The 23,195-nt window shown below is 38.0% G+C and overlaps 1 protein-coding gene across 8 annotated transcripts in view; it reads right to left on the reverse strand.

Moving 5' to 3' along the window:
- CNOT1 (CCR4-NOT transcription complex subunit 1) overlaps nucleotides 1-23,195 on the reverse strand; it is a 102,344-nt gene that overhangs the window by 49,005 nt on the left and 30,144 nt on the right. For all 8 annotated transcript variants that reach the window (XM_078438837.1, XM_060650622.2, XM_060650619.2 and 5 more), the window contains exons 3-10: nucleotides 8,763-8,870; nucleotides 7,849-7,947; nucleotides 7,411-7,479; nucleotides 7,269-7,323; nucleotides 6,351-6,554; nucleotides 5,112-5,280; nucleotides 2,040-2,166; nucleotides 1,782-1,892 (exon numbers count right to left, since the gene is read on the reverse strand). In XM_078438837.1, coding sequence (XP_078294963.1) covers nucleotides 1,782-1,892; nucleotides 2,040-2,166; nucleotides 5,112-5,280; nucleotides 6,351-6,554; nucleotides 7,269-7,323; nucleotides 7,411-7,479; nucleotides 7,849-7,947; nucleotides 8,763-8,870 — 942 coding nt within the window. The remainder of the gene's footprint in view (nucleotides 1-1,781; nucleotides 1,893-2,039; nucleotides 2,167-5,111; nucleotides 5,281-6,350; nucleotides 6,555-7,268; nucleotides 7,324-7,410; nucleotides 7,480-7,848; nucleotides 7,948-8,762; nucleotides 8,871-23,195) is intronic.

The following is a 23,195-nucleotide window of genomic DNA, read 5'->3' on the forward strand; positions in this document are numbered from 1 at the left end:
CCAACTAACTTATTCTCTCTCTCTAAATAAATACACTTAAGAAAAAAGCAACGGTACAAACACAAACTTCAAATTAAGTACTCAATCCAAGCCAACAAGAGCACTGAGAAAATAAGATTGTTTTTCTTTCTAAAATTTGCTTCAATGACTGTGACAGAACAGAACCATTAATGTACTATTAAATAGCCTTATCATAGAGATGAATTTGGTAAATCCACAGGCTAGTTTGGTAAAACTGTAAGAATCCCCTGTGGTTTCTTCCACTCGTTGGTGAGCAATGGAGAAAAAAAATCATTGACCCAAAATGTATCTGAAATGGTTTCCTGCTCCTGTCTACAAAAAATGTACAGAATGGGCACCTGGGTGGTTCAGTCGGTTAAGCATCCAACTTCGACTCAGGTCATGATCTCATAGTTTTTGAGGTCAAGCCCCACATCGGGTTTACGCTAAAAGCACGGAGCCTGTTTCTCCCCCCCCACCCCCGCCCTACTCATGCTCGCTCTCTCAAAAATAAATGTTAAATTTAAAAAAAAATTTAATGTACATTTTTTTTAAAGTACAAAAAACCCTAATATATGAAAAGAAAAAAGAAGAAGGAAGAAAACAGGTTACTAACTCAAGTGTTCAAACCCACAGTGTAGGCACTCCATTTTATAGCCTTTTACAGTCTCTGAAAACAGAAAATAGGTTCAGATAACATGAAAATACTGTCCTTGTCTGCAATTTTTAAAGAGAAATTATTTTCAGTAGGGCAATATATTTTCAATAGGGTAATAAAGTACAATAATGAAACTACTGAGTGAAAAGGGCATGTTCTTCACTTTTGCATAACAACCACAGAATAAAAGCAACAGTAACTAGTGTATCTGTACATGATGAAACTATGGCTGTATTTTGCTTTTCATTTTCCAAATTTTCTGCCATGATCAAGTATTATTTTATCCTATTACTAAAGGAAAATAGGTCTGAACACTGTGACTCCACCTACTACTAAGAAAAATTTAAAGATCCATAATGTTAATAGTAAGGTAATACAGACAACCGTAACCCAACTCTATAAGTTACAAACATGGAAAATTAAAACGGAGGCTTAGGATAGCTAAATGACCTGACACAAAGAATGTTATAAGTATGTATATGTAGTCTTTAATGTTATATTTTGTTCCTTGACATTTTATGAATGAGACTAAAGATATTACACCTTGACTGCACTATTCTCCCAATGACTAAATTTCATCACTCCCTTTCAAAATTTCCAAGTTTCATTCCTACATATTTTATTTAAGCATTTTAATATTTTAGGAGAAGTACTTTATCTGGGGGCCAATTATTTAGTTTGTGGATATTCTAGAAGTGAAAGTCGTTAAGGGAAGTATGGATTTTTATTATCCTTACCCACCACAAAAAAAGATAGCAAGATTTCTGTTGCACTTCCCAGAAAATTTTCAGAAGGCCTCCTTTCTTGGTAATTCTTTATACAATTATTACTATGAAATAAAGCTGTCCCTCCAAACTAACCACACCAGGACTCTACCAAATCACCTCAGTAGTATCACTGAGAACTGCGCAGCAACAACTCCTAATGAACAAAACTGGTATTTGATTATAAACTATCTCCAGTACATAATCATCTTGGACACTTCATTACTTTGGAGCCAATGAAGTCAGGAACACCAAAACACTATGGCTTATTCAGCAGAATTTTATTTGTTACAGTTTGCTTTCTTTGGGCTACATCATATTAACATAATGAATATAAAATCATGATTACATGTACTCACCAGTTCTTTGAGAACATCAATCAAGACTTCTACATTCCACGTGTGTGCCTGTGCTCCGTCACTTTTATCTTTTCCATCACTCCAGATCCCACTGCCAGGAGCAGAGATACTCTGTACAAGTAAAATTTGAATTAAACAAAACCAACTACTTAATGTGTTCAGCTCTGGTTGGTAGAACAATCAATCATACTGTAATTTAATAAATAAAGAGGGCAGGATATTAATTCAAATTGTATAATAGTTGACTTCTACACTTACCTGTAATGGAATTCCATCTGTCAATCCTGAATGAGTTCGAGCCATCATTCCCAAAACCCTGGCAACCTGGGCAGCTGTAACCTCCCGGACACCAAACTGCATGATTATATTGCGACATTCTTCAATACTGAAACAGAAAATAAACTTCAGAAAAAATGTTTCCACCCTTCATACCAAAGATAAGAAATGCTAATATAAAATAATCCTTAAGTGAAATCCTTAGACTTTTACTAATACCAGCTTGGTTCCATGTTACTTTTATATAGCTAGGAATATAAAAACCACCTATGTAACTAAGAAAATGGGAAAGCTTTCTTTCCTTTTTGCTGTATCTGTATTACAAGGTAGATATGAGCTGAATCTATCATGGCAACCATTTCGTAACGTATGTAAATCAAAACCATCAGGCTATATGCTTAAACTTGTACAGTGATGGATATCAACTATTTCTCAGTAAACCTAGAGAGAAAAAGGAAAATGGCAGAAGTTTAAAAGATCAGTGGAAGAGGGGCGCCTGGGTGGCTCAGTCATTTAAGCGTCTGACTTGTGATTTTGGCTCAGGTCATGATCTCACATTCATGAAATGGAGCCGCATGTCCAACTGTGCACTGACAATGTGGAGCCTGCTTGAGATTCTCTCTCCCTCTTTCTCTCTGCCACATTCCTGCTCGCAAGCTCTCTCTCAAAATAAACATAAAAAAAAAAAAATCAGTGGAATAAAGTATGAGCCAAGAGTAATGATTATTTTTCACAAAGACAAATAAAATTAACTTCTTCCATCTTCAACATGAATCAAGTTACTCTTTAAAATACTGATACTCGAGGGGCGCCTGGGTGGCTCAGTCGGTTGGGCGGCCGACTTTGGCTCAGGTCGTGATCTCGCGGTCCGTGAATTCAACCCCCGCGTCGGGCTCTGTGCTGGCAGCTCGGAGCCTGGAGCCTGCTTCGGATTCTGTGTCTGCCTCTCTCTCTGACCCTCCCCCCATTCATGCTCTGTCTCAAAAATAAATAAATGTTAAAAAAAATTTTGTTTTAAATAAAAAAATAAATAAAATACTGATACTCGAGGGGTGCCTGGGTGGGCTTGGTGGGCTCAGTGGGTTAAGCGTCCAACATCGGCTCAGGTCATGGTCTCGCAGTTCATGGGTTCGAGCCCCACGTCGGACTCTGTGCTGACAGCACGGAGCCTGGAGCCCGCTTTGGAATCTGTGACTCCCTCTCTCTCTACCCCTCCCCTGCTAATGCTCTCTGTCTCTCAAAATATAAATAATCGTTAAAAAAAATTTTTTTAAATGCTGATACTCGGTGTGGGGGAGGGGCTGCCTGGGTGGCTCAGTTGGCTAAGTGCCCAACTCTTGGTTTCGGCTTAGATCATGACCTCATGGTTTGTGGGTTCGAGTCCCACACATCAGGCTCTGTGCTGACGGTGCAGAGCCTGCCTGGATTCTCTTTCTCCCTCCCCAACTTGTACTGTCTCTCCCGAAATAAACAAACTTCTAGAAATACATACATACATAAATATAAAATACTAATAACACAGGGGACCTAGCTGGCTCATTCAGGAAAGCACAGGATTCTTATTAATCTCAGGGTCATGAGTTTGAGCTCCACGTTAGGTGTAGAGATTACTTAAATAAAGTTTTAAAATAAAATAAAATACTGATACTCAAGGTGAGTTTGATTATTCTGGTATGAACATGGCCTTGAAAATGTACCCTAACTTTGCTACTTTACACCTTGAAGTTTAACTAAACAAGTTTTATGCCAGGCACATACACATACCCACAAACACATTTTCAAAAATAAATGTAGGTTTGGTTTGTATGAAGAGTTTTTAAAACATTAAAAGCTGGGGCACAAGGGTGGCTCAGTCAGTTGAGCATCCAACTTTGGTTTCAGGGCATGATCTCACGGTTCATGAGTTCAAACCCTGCACAAGGCTCACTGCTATTAGCAAAGAGCCTGCTTCAGATCCTGTGTCCCTCCCCTGCTGTCTCTGCCCCACCCCTGTTCATACTCTCTCGCTCTCAAAAATAAACAAACATTAAAAAAAAAAAATTAAAAGCTACATTTAAAGTAAAAGCAAAGCATATTAATATCTTTAATTCCTCTCAGGAAAATAATGACAATCCACTTTATCAAGTCCTGAGTGCTACCAAAAGGGTGAAACTATCTCCTTTGGGGCCCTTCACAAGTGAGAAAAACATTCAAGAGGAGGCTATAAAACAGGGAGAAAAGGAAGGTTGTAGAAAAGGAAGGTACAGTGGGGATTTGAAGGTTCAGGGAGGGAAGAGAAAGTTAAACTCATGAGGTAGGAAATGATACAATTTCCATAAACACTTGCCTCAATGATCTCTCTCCCCCAAAAGCTAAAAATGTCTATCCTAGCAACCAGGCTAGGAACCCATGATTTCTAAATTTGGGAAACTAGAGATAGAGAAAGAGATAGAAATTTAGCCACCATGATATTTACAGCTGTCACCAAAACTAGTAGAGGCATATCTCGGAGATTTTGTAGATTCAGTTCCAGACCACTGCAATAAAGCCAAATGAATTTTTTGATTTCCCAGCCATACATGCTGTATGTTAGTATGTTTACACTATACTGTAGTCTATCAAGTGTGCAACAGCATTAGGTCTAAACAAAATGTACATACCTTAATTAAAAAAATACTTTTTGCTGAAAATTGCTAACCATCACCTGAGCTTTTGGTTGAGTTATAGATAACCATAATAAATACAGTATGAAACACTTTGAAATACTGTGAGAAATTATCAAAATGTGACAGAGACACAAAGTAAGCACGTTATTGGAAAAATAGTGCCAACAGACTTCCTCAACACAGGGTTGCCACAAACCTTCAATTTGTAAAAAGTGCAGTATCTGCAAAGCACAACAAAGTGAAGCACAGCAAAACGAGGTATGCCTATATGTGGAAGATTAAATTTGGAAGTAAAATTCTTAAGAGGCAAAGATAATAGCACATTAAGTAATGTTAGCAACTTGCCTTAAATAATTACATCATATTTGGCACAGGAGTAAACAGAAGTTTAGTGTATCTTACTACCAACCTTGCACAAAAGCCATAGCCTACTTCCTGCATGAAATCAGCCAAGGAACTCTCCATCATGGTTTTAGCTACCCCTCCGGAATCAGGCAGGATCCTGTCCATTAGAATGTCCCGTTTTTCAGGGTATAAAAGTGGTGCAAGCACCACGGGACAGCGTTCCTGAGGAAAATCTGAAGGAGGAAAAGATTGTAATTGCTAAACTGATGAAAAACAAACTATTCTCATTTACTGTCTTTAAAAGCCCCCAAATCTGAATCTTCCACAAGTTCATGTTCAAAGGTTATTCAGTTTTTTCCAATCCAGCTAGCCCAAGTTACAACTTTAACACCGACTCCAAAATTTGAATGTTTGCTCATCACAAAAATTGCTCAAGTATATTTGTTAAGTTTTTATGCTAGGATCCCAATATCTGGTGGCCAATTCACATCCTAAATATTACTTTAAAATTTCACAAGATTAACTATCAGTTCTCATACAAAGAAAGCATCAGAGACCATTGAAATATCATTGTCTATTTGTTTCATTGATAAGAAAACTCATCACTGAGAAAGTTAATGCAGTTTAAAATTCAGGTATTTAAACATCAGAAAGCAAAGTAACAGTGGAAATGGACAGTGGTTAGTTTATCATCAAGACTTGTTTTAGGGATGCCTGGGTGGCTCAGTCAGTTAAAAGTGGTGATCTCACGGAGTTTGAGCCCCACATCAGGCTTCATGTTGGTAGCGTTGAGCCTGCTTGGGATTCTCTCTCTGCCACCCCTTCTCTCAAAAATAAATAAATCAACTTTTAAAAAAATATTAAAAAAAAAAGATTTGTTTCAAAAAGACTACTTATATCTCTAAAAGAAAGATCGGAGAAAAGAAGAATGGCAACAATAGAAGCCAAGAGTTCTCTTAGCATAGCATTTCAAATAGCCAGATAGGCAAAGTGGGTATATCAATAATGACCAATTTTCTTAAGTAAAAAGAACATGTCACCACAGTGTAGTCTCCATCACCCTAAGGGAGAAAAAAGACTACATGGAAATATACCAAGTCTTAACCGAGACTGTATCTACATAACAATATTACTACAGTTATGTTCATTTTATACCTTTCCTATGAGGCTTTAACTTTCATATTTAAAATTACAATTTACTTCCTTAAAAAATTACCAACTTATAGATAAATCATGGTCTTCACTTATATTCTAAAATCCTTGTCACGAAATCATCTTTTGTAGGCAACAGACACTCCTTTACCTCTGCGCAGCGTCTTAAGAAAAGCGTCTATTTGTTCCTGTCCAACTCCAAAGGCTCCCTTCTGCCCAAAGAGGAGATGGGAGAGGAGGAGATGTAGGACCTCTATTGCTATATCTTGGAAGCCACCTTCTTGATTTCCACTGACGTCTGCGTCAATGTAAGAACGCAGAAGATCAGGAAGCTTCTGTTTGATAAACTGGGCAGCTAAAAGTCAGGTAAACCAAAAATCACAAGTTACTTTAACACCACAATGGGTAAAGAGCCACATCAGAACACAGATGACCATCATTCTTATTCACCAACTCACCCTTCACCCTCTAATATTTTCACAGTTCTAGGTGGCAAGTATAAAATAAGAGACCAACTGCTGGGGGCTGGTAGGAGGGGGAAATGGAGAGCTGTTCGGTGGGTATAGTGTATCAGTTTTGCAAAACAAAGAATTCCAGACATCTATTACACAACAATGTGAATATAAGTATTACTGAACTATACATTTAAAAATGGTTATGAAGAAGGGGGTGCCTGGGTGGCTCAGTCAGTTAAGCACCCAACTCTTCATATCAGCCCAGGTTGTGATCTTGCAGTCTGAGATGGGAGCCCCACGTCGGCCTCTGCACTGACAGCATGGAGACTGCTTGGGATTCACTGTCTCCACCCTCTCCCCCACTCATATTCTCTCTCAAAATAAACATTTTTTTAATTTAAAAAAATTCAAAAATTTTTTAAATGTTTACGAAGGTAAGTTTTATATTATATTAGGTTTTACTATGCATACACACATTCATAAGAGAGGCCAAAAGAAAATAATCTTAGATTATCTTACTCTCTAAATCTAAACTATGGTGCCTCAAGATTCAAAAACTCATGGATTTTAAAGAAATAACTTCACTACAGGATCTCTAAGAAAAAAGAACTTACCAAAACCTCTAAGATCAGAACTGGAAGAATTCAAGAGGGCAAGGCCAAAAATTACCTGAAACAAGAAGGGTTAGATTGATCAAAGAGTCGACTGGCTGTTTTTAATTCCAATTTTGCATGTATCTCTTTTTAAATCACATACCTCTTGTACTTTGCTTAATTTGAGAACTTTACTCAGCTGGGCAAATAAGTGGGGTGCAGGCTTTAAACTCTGAAACAAACCAAACTTTATTTCAAAACAAGAAGAACTTAAAAAACAAGACAAACTTAGGATTTTCAGTAAGTTTATAAAAGCATCTATTCACCCAAATATGGTGCTACACAGGACTGACATAATTCTGTAGTGTTGCTAGAAAGAATACACCAAGTCCTAGACTGACAAACAAGCCTTTGCATGATCTGGTTTTAGTTAAGTTCTATTTATGATCAAACGAACCATCTTGATTTTGTTAGAAAACTAAAAAACCCTAAAGTAACTACTGAGATTTTTAAATTACAACGTGTCTTTATGATATCAAGATTTAAGGTCTTTTCAGAAAGTCACATCCTTAGGACTACTAAAGATAAAAGCAATACCAACCTTCTGATAGTGCAATGGATTATCAATGGCATAGGACAGCGTCGAGATAAAATTTGGCTTTGTAATCAGCGACGCACACTCCTGGATCAGAAACTGAGTCTTTAAAAATAAAAAGTGAATTTTCATTAGCATTAACATTCATCTTCTTCACAAACAGATGCAGAGATGCTCAGAACAGTGAAGTGTAATCCAATATTGGATATTGTTTCTACATTATCAAATCAGCTCTTTAAAATCACATTTAAACTCGTAGAGTCTATTAGCAGCAAGTGTTAAACCAACATTTCTACAAAATAGAGTCCAACGACAAGGTATCTATAAGGAATAACATCATGACAGACTATTACCAGATTGAAAATCAAGCCAAAGAAACTCAATCTAGAAAAAGACAGTCCTGGGGCACCTGGGTGGCTCAGTCAGTTACTTGCCCAACTTCAGCTCAGGATGTGATCTCACAGATCATGAGCGCCGAGTTGAGCTCCATGCTAACAGCTCAGAGCCTGGAGCCTGCTTCTAATTGTGTCTCCCTCTCTCTGCCCCTCCCCTGCTCGTGCTCCTCTCTCTCAAAAATGAATAAACATTAAAAAAAAGTTTTTGTTTTTTTTGTTTTAAGAAAAAGAGCCTCTCTCTCTGCCTTACTTACTTGTCAAGCAGTATTCCCCCCCTCATTCCTACTTCCTTCAGGCAGGCCTGATCCCCAGCACTCTAAGCCTGAACTAGGTAGTTGTAAAGCTCTGTAGTCAGGAAGGAGAAGGAAAGGGAAAAAAAAGGACAAGTCCCAATTCCTTTTAGCCATTCAGCTGAGATTACCTCTGGATGATTTGTGTATGTCACTTAATACACACACTATGCCCAAAATGCAATTTGCTGAACAATTAGATCTAAGTAAACATAAGCTCTGTAAGCCCCAATACCTGATGAAAATCTTTGCCACTGCTTTTACCATCGCCACTGAAATCCACATGCGAAAATAGGCAGCGTAATAAATGCCTGTCTGCCTCAGGACCGTGCCGATTCACAATCTAAAAAGACCAAAAATATGAATTTATAGTCAACATTAAGGAGGACTGAAAAACTTGGGGTGCCTGAGTGGCTCAGGGGGTTGAATGTCTGACTTCAGCTCAGGTCATGATCTCACAGTTCATCAGTTCGAGCCCTGCATTGGGTTCACTGCTGTCCGTGCAGAGCCCACTTCGGATCCTCTGTCCTTCCTCTCTCTCTGATCCTCCCCCACTCACGCTCTCTCTCCCAAAAATGAATAAATATTTTTAAGAGGATTAAAAAAGTCTCTAGGCAAATCTCAATATTAATTTTTCATGTTGAATAAGAGTTATTGGAATTAATGAAATAGAGGTACCCATATTTTATAATTAAAGGTTTTTTTAATGTTTCCTACAGTCACTGGCAGGGGAAAAAAAAAAAAACAAGAAACTAACCAGTCCATGTATATAAAACTGTGTGCACTTTGGTCAACATCTAAACCAAAACACCAAGTAACATAAATGACATGTAGTAAGAATATTAAGTGGTTGGGTTTTTTTGAAGTTGTAAGGCAACAATTTTGTAACAAACTGGAGCTATAAGAGTATCACTTTTTCTGTGCATTATTTGTACCCTAAATACGTAACCTGAAATTTAAGACAACTGTAACTCATTACAATAACCTACAAGACAAGGCCCTAAAAAAAACAGTCTGACTTCAGTACTTTATTTAGATGCTGCCCCTGGGCTCTATTAGTTTTGTGCTGTTTCTCAAATTTACCATTGTTACTGCTATTCTAATTAGAAAGCTTCAGAATGCTAACACGGCCTGTTCTATCAGTTCCTTTCATAACTACATGACCTGCCCCACAATCTCCCCTTCACCCTGAATTACTTTTCACTATAGCACTTAAAATCACCTGATAATTTATGTTTATTTTCTATGTCCCCACTAGACTTTAAGTTGTACGAGAACAGGGAATTTGTGCAGTTATACTCACCTCTTTGCATCTAGTCTAGAAAAGAACTTAGTGCATTTTAAGTACAGAGTGAGTAATGATTCTCTTATTAAATGCTTTTTAAAAATATTATAAATAACACTTGCACTTTAGGCTAAGTACAGTACTGAGCTTCCTTGGTTTAATCTTCAACAACTCTGCCAAAATTTACTGTAATTTTATAGATGAAGAGTTGAACACTTAGACAACTTGAGCGTCAAATTACATAGTCGATGAGTTGAGAAATCTGGATTCATACTCCAACTCCAAATCCTATGCTCTTTGTACTGTATCATAATTATGTGGTAGCTGGCTGAGTTAACTTATTTCAGTTTGTTTTCCCCAGTCAGAAAATACAGGAAGCTAAATAAGACCAATTTTTACACTGTCCCACATACATCTGCAAGATAAAATCAATAAAATCAGATAATCAAGAACTTCTCCATGTCTAAAAGTTATTGTGGCCCTACTCACAATGTACTGGGTTTGTGGGTTCTTACAGTTCCTTAAGTCCTATAAAGGCAGAGATTATTTTTTACTATCCCCTGGAATGCTGAAAACATTATCTTAAAGGGCCAATTCAAATTAACTAGAAATAAATCTACCTATGCTCCAACCAAATGGAGCTCTTGCTCAGAGGAACAAGAATATCTGGTTTAACAAAAATCTGAATACATGCTAGATACTATTCAAGGTACAGCAAATACAGCAGGAGACGAGACCAGCAGGTTCTGTAGCTCTCATGGAGTACATTTGCACAGGGGGAAAAAGTTATGAAATTTTTCTGATAAACTGTCATATAAAAAACAAAACAAGGTGTTGTGATATTGATAGGAGGGGCGAGTGGTGCCTGAGAAAGGCCTTCTCTAAAGATTTAACATATAAACAGACTTAAAATATTGAAGTGACAACAACCACACATAGAGCTGGAGGAAAGAGCATTTGAGGCAAAACGTAAACTATATGCAAATGCATTTAATAACAAAAAAGAAAAAAAAAAGCCAGAGGGAGTCAGGAGACTAGATCATGATTCTTGAACCTAGTGACTTATCTGGTACTGTTACATCAATCTAAAAGATGGAAGACATTCCACTAGACTGTCATCACAGCCAACAAAACCCAAAAAAACAAATTTAACTTTTTGTTTTAACTAGAATAAGCAGAATTTTACGAAGCTCCCTTCTAACCATTTACATTTATTTCTACAATATAATTTTATAGCTTCTATTACAGCCATTCAATCTTAACAACCACCCTCAGTATATATAGACAAACAATATCATGTCATTACAAATACAGATTTGTTTTTTAAGAAAATCAAGGTTGCAACAAAAAGGGACAAATGTCACACATAACTTGCTGGAGAGTAGTAGGATCAGAAGGTATGTTTTTATAGCTGCTAGGTGTATGGAATATTCACTCTGTGATACCATGGTGCCCTTCATTAGAAGCCACTTTTTTCTTCTAAAAACTGAAGTGATATTTTGGGGCACCTCAGTGGCTCAGTCAGTTGAGCATCCCGACTCCTGACTTCAGCTCAGGTCATGATCACAGAGCATGGAGCCTGCCTAAGATTCTCTCTCTGCCTCTCCCTCTGCCCCTCTCCTTCACTCATGCTCTCTAAAAATTCTTTCATAGGGAAACGAATTTGACAATAAATTTCATGTTAAAAAAGTAAAGTTTCTTTAAAAGGCTTTAATAAAAAACATAAAGTGGTATTGTAAAGACATGATCTTGGATTACAAAGATGTTATGGCAAGATTTTATTGATCCCCCAAGACCAAGTCCTATGCATTTTTACTTAAAATTCAAACCTTCCGGGGCACCTGGCTGACCCAATCGGTTGGTTAAGTGTCTTGACTCTTGATTTTTGGCTCAGATCATGATCTCACAGTTCGTGAGATTGAGCCCTGTGTCGGGCTCTGCATTGACAGTGCTGGGATCCCTGCTTGGGGTTCTCTCTCTCCTCTCCCTGCCCCTCCCCAGATTTCCCTCCCTCTGTCTCCCTCTCACCCCCTCCCTTAAAAAAAAAAAGAAATCAAACCATTCCACCCACTGTACACGAGTGGGGCCAATAAAATAATTCAAAGTTTTAGTTAAGTAACTACATTACAATCTGATAAAATCTGTAGGCTACATTAAAAATAAATTAACTATACCAAAGGCATGCCATAATACTTCTATAATGATCTGATCTGCGGCTAGAACAACATATTCTCATTTAGAAGTCACGTATTAAGAGGAACATTAACAAATAATGCATTTATGATGGTAGAGATCCAGAAAATCATGTGAAATGGTCAGAGAAATGGGGCACTATCTGCCCTAGAGAACATATGGAGGAGGATTAAAGACATAATTGTATGAAGGGTAATTACATGAAATAATACATCTTATACAGAAAGAGCCCCATTTATTTTAGCTCATTGTAAGTATAAGAAAATGACTAATGAAGGTTGTCCACAAATGCTATGAGTAATCTTACAAGGTAGTCAAGTAACTTTCATAGTCCAAAACAACAAAAATCCTTCTTTATTAATACTTATTCTTCTTTTGGTGGAATACTGATAAAGCAGCAATTATCTGATGAATTGTGTCTTCAACCATAGCTGTTGTACAGATTTTATATATTTATATATGGATACAGATTTTCACACAAGATCAAAAAGATTTATATAAATATACAAAACCTAACCTACAAATGACCTCAAAGGTCCAAAATATGCCCAAGGTTCTACAGTTATTAAGTACCAGATTTTTTAAATTTAAACTGAAGGCAGTAACTCTCTATATAACAATTACAGTTTTTACATTGTAATATGTTTTATACAAATAATGGAGCCTCTTTGTGTTTCTTACACTTGTTAAACAATTTTAATTCTTAAAATTATATATACAGGTTATTATCTGTAATATACTTTGGGTTACTTTATTAAAAAAATAGTGCATGTATTTGAAACAGTTTAATGTATTGAAAAGAACAAGAAAAAACCATGCAGCAAGTAATCAGGGTTAATTCTAATGAAAATCATTAATTTTAAGGACAAAACTTTCAAAGTCCTAACTCAAAGATGGTGGAACTATGAGCACTTTTTTCCGAATAACAAAAAACTTCCTAATTTCCATTTTCAATAAAACATACTCTTGAAAGAACTGATCCAGAGAGATATGGAAGATAGTTCATTTTTAGCACCTCAAATGACAGGCCAAATGTAGATTTCTATTAGGGACTGATAAATCCACAAGTAAAAATGTTTGGGACTGATACATGTTCCAAAACCTATATCCTTTGTTTGTTCAATTGAGGAACCAGGGGCCAGCTGAGCCATGAAAGAAAAGAGACTATCCATTTAGAAACCCAGATCAACATACTGCAGAATGACAAAGGAGCTGGAGCTGAGGAAACAACCAAATTCAAGATGCTACTTTCAATGTCTAGAGCAAACCATCTAGCCAAAGGAGAATGCTGGTGAAGCAGAATAAAGAGGAGGCTGTGGCAGTGGCAACCATTACTGAATTTGAAAACAAATGGCAGACTACCCCCAACATACTTCCCAGCCCTCAAGCATCCCCAAGATTGTTTACAAGTGAGTAAATAATTGGGTTAATTCAAATATGAGCAAAAATCCAGAGACTCAGGATGGAACCTATCTGGAAGAAACTGTAAAATAAACAGACCAAAGAAACAAACAAGACAGTTGGAGAACATACATTTGAAAGGACTTGCCCAAATATACAGAAGAGTTCAGTAAACAGTATTTCATACTACCAAAGAAATTCTAAGAACTGCTTTAATTTTTGAAGGGGAAAAGTCCTGAAAAAGGCAAAAGACTGGCTCAAAGACAGGAGAACAGAAGGAAATGAAAGCAAGCTTGCATATTTAAGAAAATTAAGGCTGCTTAGGATTCTCTCTTTTCCTCTCTCACTGCCCCTCCCCTGCCTGTTCTTTCTCCCTCAAAATAAAAATAAAAATAAAAATTTAAAAACAAGCAAGGGCACCTGGGTGGCTCAGTCAGCTAAGCATTCGACTTTTGACTCAGGTCAAAAGTCTCAGGTCACGATCTTAACGGTTCATGAGTTCGAGCCCAGGGCTCTGTGCGGACAGCTCAGAGCCTGGAGCATGCTTCGGACCTGTCTCTCCCTCTCTCTCTCTGCCCTTCCCCTGCTCATGCTCTCTCTCTCTCTCTCAAAAATAAACAAATGTTTAGATAAAAATATATATAGATAAAAAAAAATGTCTTAAAAGCAAATTATGTCTTAAAGCAAAAATGTCTTAAAAGCAAAACCTTCAGAAAAGGTAATCACCTAACAATCTATTTCAATCCACATAAAATCTAGTACAATCCACATGGGAAAAAAAAAAAAAAAAATCAAAGAAAGCAACAAAAATATCCATGAAATAAATAAAGATCTGAATGGGAAGACTGAAAGGTATACCACAGCACAAGAAAGGCTGATGCAGAATAACCAATGCTACAGCATATACATAAAGTTAATGAACTCTAAAAGAAAATTCACAGGGATACTGAGGTTAGGAGTAGATATTGGTAGGAAAAGTTAGTTATCTAAAATAAAATGCATGAGGAAGGAGAGAAACAAGGAAAGACAGGGAACCTTTGGCATTACATGTTGCAGAAAAAATAATGGGGAGCAATATTTATAAAACCAGGGGTAATCTTGACTCAAGAATCTCATATTTAGGGGCACCTAAGTGGCTCAGTCGGTTGAGCATCCAACTCTTGATTTTGGCTCAGGTCATGGTCTCACAGTTCATGGGTTCGAGTCCTGAGTCAGGCTCTGTGCTGAGTGTGCAGAGCCTGCTTGGCATTCTCTCATTCTTCTCTCTGCTCCTCCCCCACTTATACTCTCTCTCAAAATAAATAATAAACTTAAAGAAATAATTTCATATTAGTTATAATTGGACTTTAAATAAAAATGAGAACATTCTCAAGCATGAAAGAACTCCATTAATAGCACCCAAGTTCTAAATGAAACAAATCTGACCATGATCTACAGCCAAAACAGAAATGAATGAAAATAGAAGATTTGGGGGGAATGTAGAAACTGTAGTAAAAGGACAGGCAGCAAGAACTGAATCCATTTCAATATATAATATATTTCTAGTAAGATTAAATTGCTCTTTAAATAAAAGTTGTTTTACATATTTAACTTTGGGAACAAAAACTTTACATCATTACCAAGCAAACTTTAATTAAGTAAAAGATATTCCTTAAATATTGAAAGTAATATGAAAACAATGAATCCAATACTATACCCAGTTGGTGGTGTAACTATATCAAGAACTATTCTAAATAACTTTAAAATGTTAATTTGATGGTACATCTCTACTAAGATACATAGCCATACTTCATTTTATTGCACTACAGCAATTTTAAGATATATTTTTTTGTTTTTCAGATTGAAGGTTTATTGCAACTGTGTATCAAAGCTATTTTTCCAGTAACATTTGCTCATTCTTGTTTCTGTGTCACATTTTGGTAATTCTCACAATATTTCAAATTTTCCCATTATTGTATTTCTTATGATGATCTGTGATCAGTGATGTTACTACTGTAATTGTTTGGGGGCACCAAGCACTACATCCATAGAAGGCAGCAAACATAACAAATGTATGTGTTCTGACTACTACAGCAACCAGCTGCTCCCCCACCTTCTTTCCCTCCTGTTACCTGAGATAAAACAATATTGAAATTAGACCAATTAATAATCCTACAATGTCCTCCTAAGTGTTCAAATGAAAGGAAGAGTCAAACATATCTCACTTGAAATCAAAAGATAGATATGATTAAGGTTAGTTAAGGAAGGCACATTCAAAGTCCAAACAGGCCAAAAGCCAGTCCTCTTGTGCCTAAGTTAGCCAAGTTGTAAATACTAAAAAAGGAAGTTTCTTGTAGGACATTACAAGTGTTACTCCAGTGAACACACGAATGATAAGAAAGCAGAAGAATCTTCTTGCTGGTAAAGAAGAAGTTGTCATGGCCTGGACAGAAGATCAAACCAGTCATAATATTCCCTTAAGCCAAAGCCTAATTCAGATCAAGGCCCCAACTTTTCTTCAATTCTATAAAGCCTGAGAGAGGCGAGGAAGCTGCAGAAAAAAAGCGGTAAGTTAGCAGAGGTTCATGGAGTTTAAGGAAAGAAGCCATCTCCCTAATATAAAAGCACAAGGTGAAGCAAAGGCTGATGTAGAAGCTGCAGCAAGTCATCCAGAAGATCTGGCCAGATAATGAAGGCAGCTACAGTAAGCAAAAGACTTTTCAATGTAGATGAAACAGAATATTAGAAGAAAACGCCAGGGACACATGGTGGCTCAGTTGGTGAAATGTCCTGACTTTAGCTCATGTCATGATCTTGCCGTCATGTTCTCGCCGTCCATGGGTTTGAGTCCCGTGTCGGGCTCTGTGCTGACAGCTCAGAGCCTGAAGCCTGCTTCGGATTCTGTGTCTCCCTCTATCTCTGCCCCTCCCCCACTTGTGTTTTCCCTCCCTCCCTCTATCTCTCTCTCAAAAATAAACAAACATTAAAAAGAAGAAGAAAACGCCATTTAGGACTTCCACAGCTAGAGAGAAGTCAATGTCTGACTTCAAAGCTTCAAAAGACAAGCTGACTCTCTTGTTAAGGCCAGATGCAGCAGGCGACTTTTAAGGTGAACCCAATGCTCACTGACCATTCCAAAACTCCTAGGGTCCTTACAAATTATGCTAAATTGACCCTCCTGTGCTCTAAAAATGGAACAAAGCCTACAGGACAGTACATCTGTTTACAACATGATTTGCTGAGTATTTTAAAACCACTGTTGAGACCTAATGTTCAGAAAGAAAGACTCCTTTCAAAAGATTACTGATCACTGACAATGCACCTGGGTCACCCAAGAGCTCTGGTGGAGATATACAAGGAGATTATTGTTGTTTTCAGGTCTGCTAACACAACATCCATTCCGCAGCCCCATGGATCAAAGAGTCCTTTATTAGACTTTTTTTTTTTTTTTTAATCTTCATTTTTGAGAGAGAGACAGACAGAGTGCGAGCAGGGGAAGGGCAGAGAAAGAGGGAGACAAAGAATCCAAACAGGCTCCAGGCTCTGAGCTGTCAGCACAGAGCCTGATGCAGGGCTCAAACTCACGAAAGCAAGTTCATGGCCTGAGCCGAAGTCCAATGCTTAACTGACCGAGCCACCCAAGTGCCCCAGAAGTCCTTCAGATTTTCAAGTCTTACTATTTAAGAAGTACATTTTGTTAAGCTACAGCCACCACAGATAATGATAATCCTTGATGATGGATCTGGGCAAAGTAAACTGAAAACCTTCTGGAAGGGAATTAGCATTCTAGATGCCATCCAAGAAGAGCATTCGTGGTCATGGGGAAAAGGTCAAAATATCAAAAGTAACGAGAGTTACAGAAGTTGATTCCAGTCCGTGGAGATGACTTTAAGGGGTTCAAGACTTCAGTGGAAGAAGTAACTACAGATGTGCTAGAAACAGCACAAGAACCAGAACTGGAAGTGCGGCCTGAAGATGTAACTGAATTACTGTAATCTCATGATAAAATTTTAACAGATGAGGGGCGGCTGGGTGGCTCAGTCAGTTAGGTGTTCAACTCTTGATTTCAGCTCAGGTCATGATCTCACTGTTCGTGGGTTCGAGCCCTGTGTCAGGCTCTATGCTGACAGCTCAGAGTCTGTAGCCTGCTTCAGATTCTGTGTCTCCCTCCTTCTCTCTGTCCCTCCCCTGCCTGCACTGTCTCTCTCTCTCTCAATAAACAAAGATTAAAAAAAACATTTAAAAAAAAAAAAGATTCTCTCCCCCTCTGCCCTTCCCCAGCTTGCTCGCTCGCTCGCTCGCTCTCTCTCTCTCTCTCTCTAAGAAAAAAAAACTTTAACAGATGAAGAGTTGATTCTTTTAAATGAGCAAAGTGGTTACTTGAGATGGAATTTACTCCTGGTGAAGATGCTGTGAAGATTGTTGGAATGACAACGAAGTTTGTTTATCAACTATCAACTTACCAACTTAGTAAAGCAGTGGCAGGCAGGGGTTGAGAGGACTGACTCCACAATTTTGAAACACATTCTACTGCAAATTAAATACTACCAAACAGCATCACATGCTACAGAGAAATCATCCATGAAAAGAAGAGTCAATCAATGTTAAGAAATTGCTACAGCCACCTCAACCTTCAGCAATCATCAGCTGCTTGCACTGGGCTCTGTGCTGACAGATTGAAGCATGGAGCCTGCTTCGGATTCTGGGTCTCCCTCTCTCTGCCCCTCCCCCACTCGTGCTCTGTCTCTCAAAAATAAATTAAAAAAATGTTAATAAAAAATTTTTTAATACTAAAACATATACATCAAAAGTTAAAAATATATGAGCTCCTGGGGTGCCTGGGTGGCTTAGTTAGTTGAGCATACAACTTCGGCTCAAGTCATGATCCCAGTGTAGTGAGATCAAGCCCCACGTTGGGACTCTGCACTCAGCAAAGAGCCTGCTTGGGATTCTCTCCCTCTGCCCCTCTCCCGTACTCACATGCGCTTGCACGCTCTTCCTCCCCCCACCACCACCCCCCAAATAAAAAAGAGTTCTTAAGAATGCTAAAAAAACCCTCCTATTTAGGGTGCCTGGATGGCTCAGTTGGTTACACGTCCAACTTCGGCTTGGGTCATGATCTTGCAGTTCTTGAGTTTGAGCCCCACATCAGGCTCTGTGCTGACAGCTCGGAGACTAGAGCCTGCTTTAGATTCTGTGTCTCCCTCTCTCTGTGTTCATGCCCTGCCTGTGCTCTGACTCTGTCTTTCAAAAATAAACAAACATTAAAAAAATTTTTTTTTAAAACTCATATTCACAGTCATGTTCAAAAGCCAGGAAACGAGTCACTTTGAAAACTTGCAAATAAACACAGAATCAAACATTAATCTTGCCCTTCTTTTATAAACTGTACCTCAGATAACCATAGAGTTGGTAACAGCAAGTTTCTTTTTACAGAACTATTTCAAGAATGCATAACAAGAGTACCATCATTTTGCAATCCTGAACAAATGAATCTAATCAATGAACAAAGTCTACTAAAAATCACAAAAATAGAGGCAACCAGACACTGCAAACCTCCTGATGAAAAGTATATACTACTACCTTTAAAACTGTTTTAAGGGAAGAAAAAACCTAATCTGTTAAGCTTCTAAATTTACTGATTTACAGGAAATACAAGAGACAAAAGAACATGTTAAACATCACCCTGGAGCTATAATCAGCAAAACTCACACTGGGTAGCTATAAGACAATCTGATTTAAAGTTTTTATTTATTTAAGAAGTGGGGAGGGGGACAGAGAATCCGAAGCAGGCTCTGCGCTGACAATAGAGAGCCCAATGCTGTGGGTTCAGGAACTGTGAGATCATGACCTGAGCCAAAGTTGATGCTTAACTGACTAAGCCACCCAGGCACCCCGGAAAACCAAAGATTTTAAAAGATCTTTAATGAGGGCCAATTGAACAAATGTTTATTTTATTGGATCCTAATTCAAACCCACGTGTTATATGAGATTTTTTAGATGAGGCAAACAGGAAATTTGAGTGTTAACTGGATATTACATTTAGAAATTATTATGCTTTTTTTTTTTTTAAAGATATGACAGTGGCATTATGGTTTGGTTTAAATTAATATATAAATAAAATTATGTATGAGACAAGTTTTAAAACCGAAGAATGGGGGCGCCTAGGTGGCTCAGTTGGTAGGGTGTCCAACTCTTGATTTCAGCTCAGGTCATGCATGATGCCACAGTTCGTGGCACCTATCACCTCGTCAGGCTCTGGACTGACAGTGAGAAGCCTGCTTGGGGTCCTTGCTCTCCCTCTCTTTCTGCTCCTCCCCCACGTGTGCTCTCTCTCTCTCTCTCTCAAAAAAAAATTAAAAAAAAAAAAAAAAAAAAGCCTGAAACAAGATTAGTCATGACTTAAAATAAGGATGATAGATTTGGGAAGATTGTATTATACTGTTCTACTCTTGCGCTTGAGATTATCTTTAATAAAACTCTTGGTGTAAGTTTCATTCACTTAATAAATTTTAAAATCTATTTTATATCACATATTAAAAATAAACTTGAAATTTTAATACAATTTTTAAATTATATTTACAGAAACTCTAGATCTTAAAGGACACGACACAAAATACTTTTTTAAATTTTTACTTATATAATCTCTACACCCCACATGGGGCTCAAACTCACAACCCCAAGATCAAGAATCACATGTTCCCCAACTGAGTCAGCCAGGCACCCGAAGGCATAAAATATTTTTATAGAATCAGTATTTTTAACCCAAAAACAAAAGTGAAATATTCAGAAACGTTAAGCTGAGAATTTAAAAAAATTAGTGTATTTTTTTCTATTTTACTTATATAATTTCTTTCACATAACGACAATGATTACCTTTATGGTTTTTTGTTTGTTTTTGAGAGAGAGAGCACACAAGCAGGGCAGTGGTAGAGAGGGAGGGGGAGATGGAATCCCAAGCAGGCCCCACATAGTCAGCACAGAGCCCAACATGGGGTTCGATTTCATGAAGTGTGAAATCAGGACCAAGAGTCCAACCTTAACCAACTAAGCCACCCACGCGTCCCAACAATGATGAATTTAAAGGAAAGAACTACAAGGGTTAATCTTTAAAGAATATCATACATCCTGACTGATGAGACAAACTCCAATCCTGTTTTCTCATCTATAAAATGGTAGTACTAGTTAGTTTACACATCTAGTGAACCCATATATCTAATAAATTCAATGAACAATCCTTTATCCGCTTGTCCCCAGGAGAAACAACAAAGGGAAAACAATCCTAGTCAAGCTATTAAGGCTGCTCAGACTAAGCCACAACACAGCAAGTGTAAAATATACTAAGCATCCAAGAATACAATAAGCCTTTACCAATCACCAAAAGCAATCAAGAACCAAAAATTAGAATGCTGCTTCCACATCCGTTCTAAATTACTAATCATTCTGAAATAACAGAAGGAGGCTGTCTGTAAAGATACTATTTAAGTTTATCAATTTTGAGAGAGCGTACGCAAGCAGGGAAGGGGCAGAGGGAGAGAGGCACTCCCTGCAAAAATACTATTGAAGACACAAAATTTACTTGTCTGAGAAAAATTTGTAGACATTGTGAAAACCTCAGTCATTAGGCCAACCATTCTAACATTTATCTTCAAAATTAATTAGTGGGGCACCTAGCTGGCTCATTCTGGTGGAGCCTGCGACTCCTGATCTCAAGGTTGTGAGTTTGAGCCCCACAATCTTTTAAGGGGCACCAGGGTGGCTCAGTCGGCTGACTGTCCAACTCTTGATTTCTGTTCAGGTCATGATCTCACCGTCAGGAGACTGAGCCCCATGTCTGGCTCCACGATGGACATGGAGCCTGCTTAAGATTCTTCCTCTCTGCCCACCCCCACTGCTCCCTCTCTCAAAAGAAAAGAAAAGAAAAGAAAAGAAAAGAAAAGAAAAGAAAAGAAAAGAAAAGAAAAGAAGAAAAAAGAAAAAAGAAAAGAAAATATCCCCACTTGCACTGTCTCTCTCTCAAAATAAACAAACAAACAAAGGAGGAGGAGCACCTGGGTGGGTCAGTTGGATGAGTTTCAGCCTCTTGTTTTAGGCTCAGGTCAAGATCTCAAAGTTGGGTGAATTCTGTCGGACTCTGCGCTGGCATCACAGAGCCTGCTTGGGATCCTCCGTCTCCCTCTCTCTCTCTCCGCCCTTCCCCCACTCCTGCTGTCTCTCTCTCAAAATACATAAACTTAAAAAAATAAATAAAATGAATTTTGTTTTTTTAATTTTTTAAATTAACTTTTTAAAGACAGAGAGACAGAGTGTGAGTGGGTAAGGGGCAGAAAGAGAGGGAGACACAATCCAAAGCAGGATCCAGGCTCTGAGCTATCAACACAGAGCCTGACATGGGGCTCAAACCCACAAACCGTGAGATCATGAGCTGAGCCAAAGTCGGACACTTAACCAACTGAGCCACCCAGACGCTCCAATAAAATGAATTTTAAAAAATAATCTAATCTTCTTAAAAAAACCAATCACTAAATAATTTATTCCTTCTTTCATCCCGATTGCATTTATAGGTATAAAGATAAAAACTAGAGAATAGTTCCACAACTCAAGGTCTTGAGAGTAGGCAAGATAATCAAACCAATTATAGTATAGTATTAAGCTGACCAGTTCAGGCAGAGCCTTGCTGGGGTGAAGTGACACACTGCACCATCAGATTCCCTACTTCAAGGAAGTTGCACTCACGCTGGCAGTCAGGTCCCTCAGAGTTTGTCTCGGCTGCATGGGACAGCTCTGCCTAAGGTTAGCTCTCATATATTAAGAGATAACATAAGGGATATAAAGGCCTGGCCATCTGGGCACACCGTGGGACAACTTTGAGATCTGTTCCCAAACTTCCCACACAGTTTGCCAACATTTCCACCACAGTTCTCCTTCTGCCCAATTCTGTTTCCAATTGGTCTCCCTCCACTACAGGTGTAGAAACCTTGTAAGTAACCTGCATTCCAAACTACCTCTTACGTGCTTCCAGAGAAGAGCAACACAAGCCAAGCCTAGGAGTCTGAGTTTCTAACTGGATAGGACAGAGACAGACTAAAGATTTTAAAACAACAAAGAGACCACAGCTATACATTTTACAAAGGTCACACTGAGAACACAGTGAAAGATATTTTAGAGTAGGGGCTGTCTGGGACAGCCAAACTTTGAACTAGAAGACCTTCCAATCCAGTCTAATTATCTCCTACTTCTTTGTCTTCCATGCAGAATGAGATCCATCATAGGAATGTTGTGGATTCAAATCACATTTGCCACCATTTTCAGGGAAAGTACCAGTGGGCAAAATAATAATGTCTTTGAAACTCCGTGTAAAGAGAGTAATACCTACCCTGCATGACTATGAGGAGAAGGTGAAAACTGACATAAAATCACATCAAAAATAATACCTGCACCATTACAAGTGTTTGAACAGTTGCTAGGAAGAAATGGTAACAGAACCGAGTATGCACAAACAACGAGTGAACTGACATAATGCTTACCATTTTTCACACAACACCGTAAGATCAATGTTGTTTCACGTAATAATCTCACTGCTACTGATAGACGATTGGGTTATTTCCAGCATGGCTATTGCAATACATGTTTTTTGATGAACATGCACATGAGTTTGTTTTATTGTATACATAGAAGTGAACTGCTGGGTCATAAATGATATGTTCAGTACCTTAAAAAGAGGCTCCTGAGATGTTACCATTTTTCTTGATCTGCATGGTTATGCAGATTTATATTCATTTTATGAATATTCGTCTACTTTTCTTTAAT

This window comes from Panthera onca, chromosome E2, assembly GCF_046562875.1.
Source record: "Panthera onca isolate mPanOnc1 chromosome E2, mPanOnc1 haplotype 2, whole genome shotgun sequence".
Classification (NCBI taxonomy): domain Eukaryota; kingdom Metazoa; phylum Chordata; class Mammalia; order Carnivora; family Felidae; genus Panthera; species Panthera onca.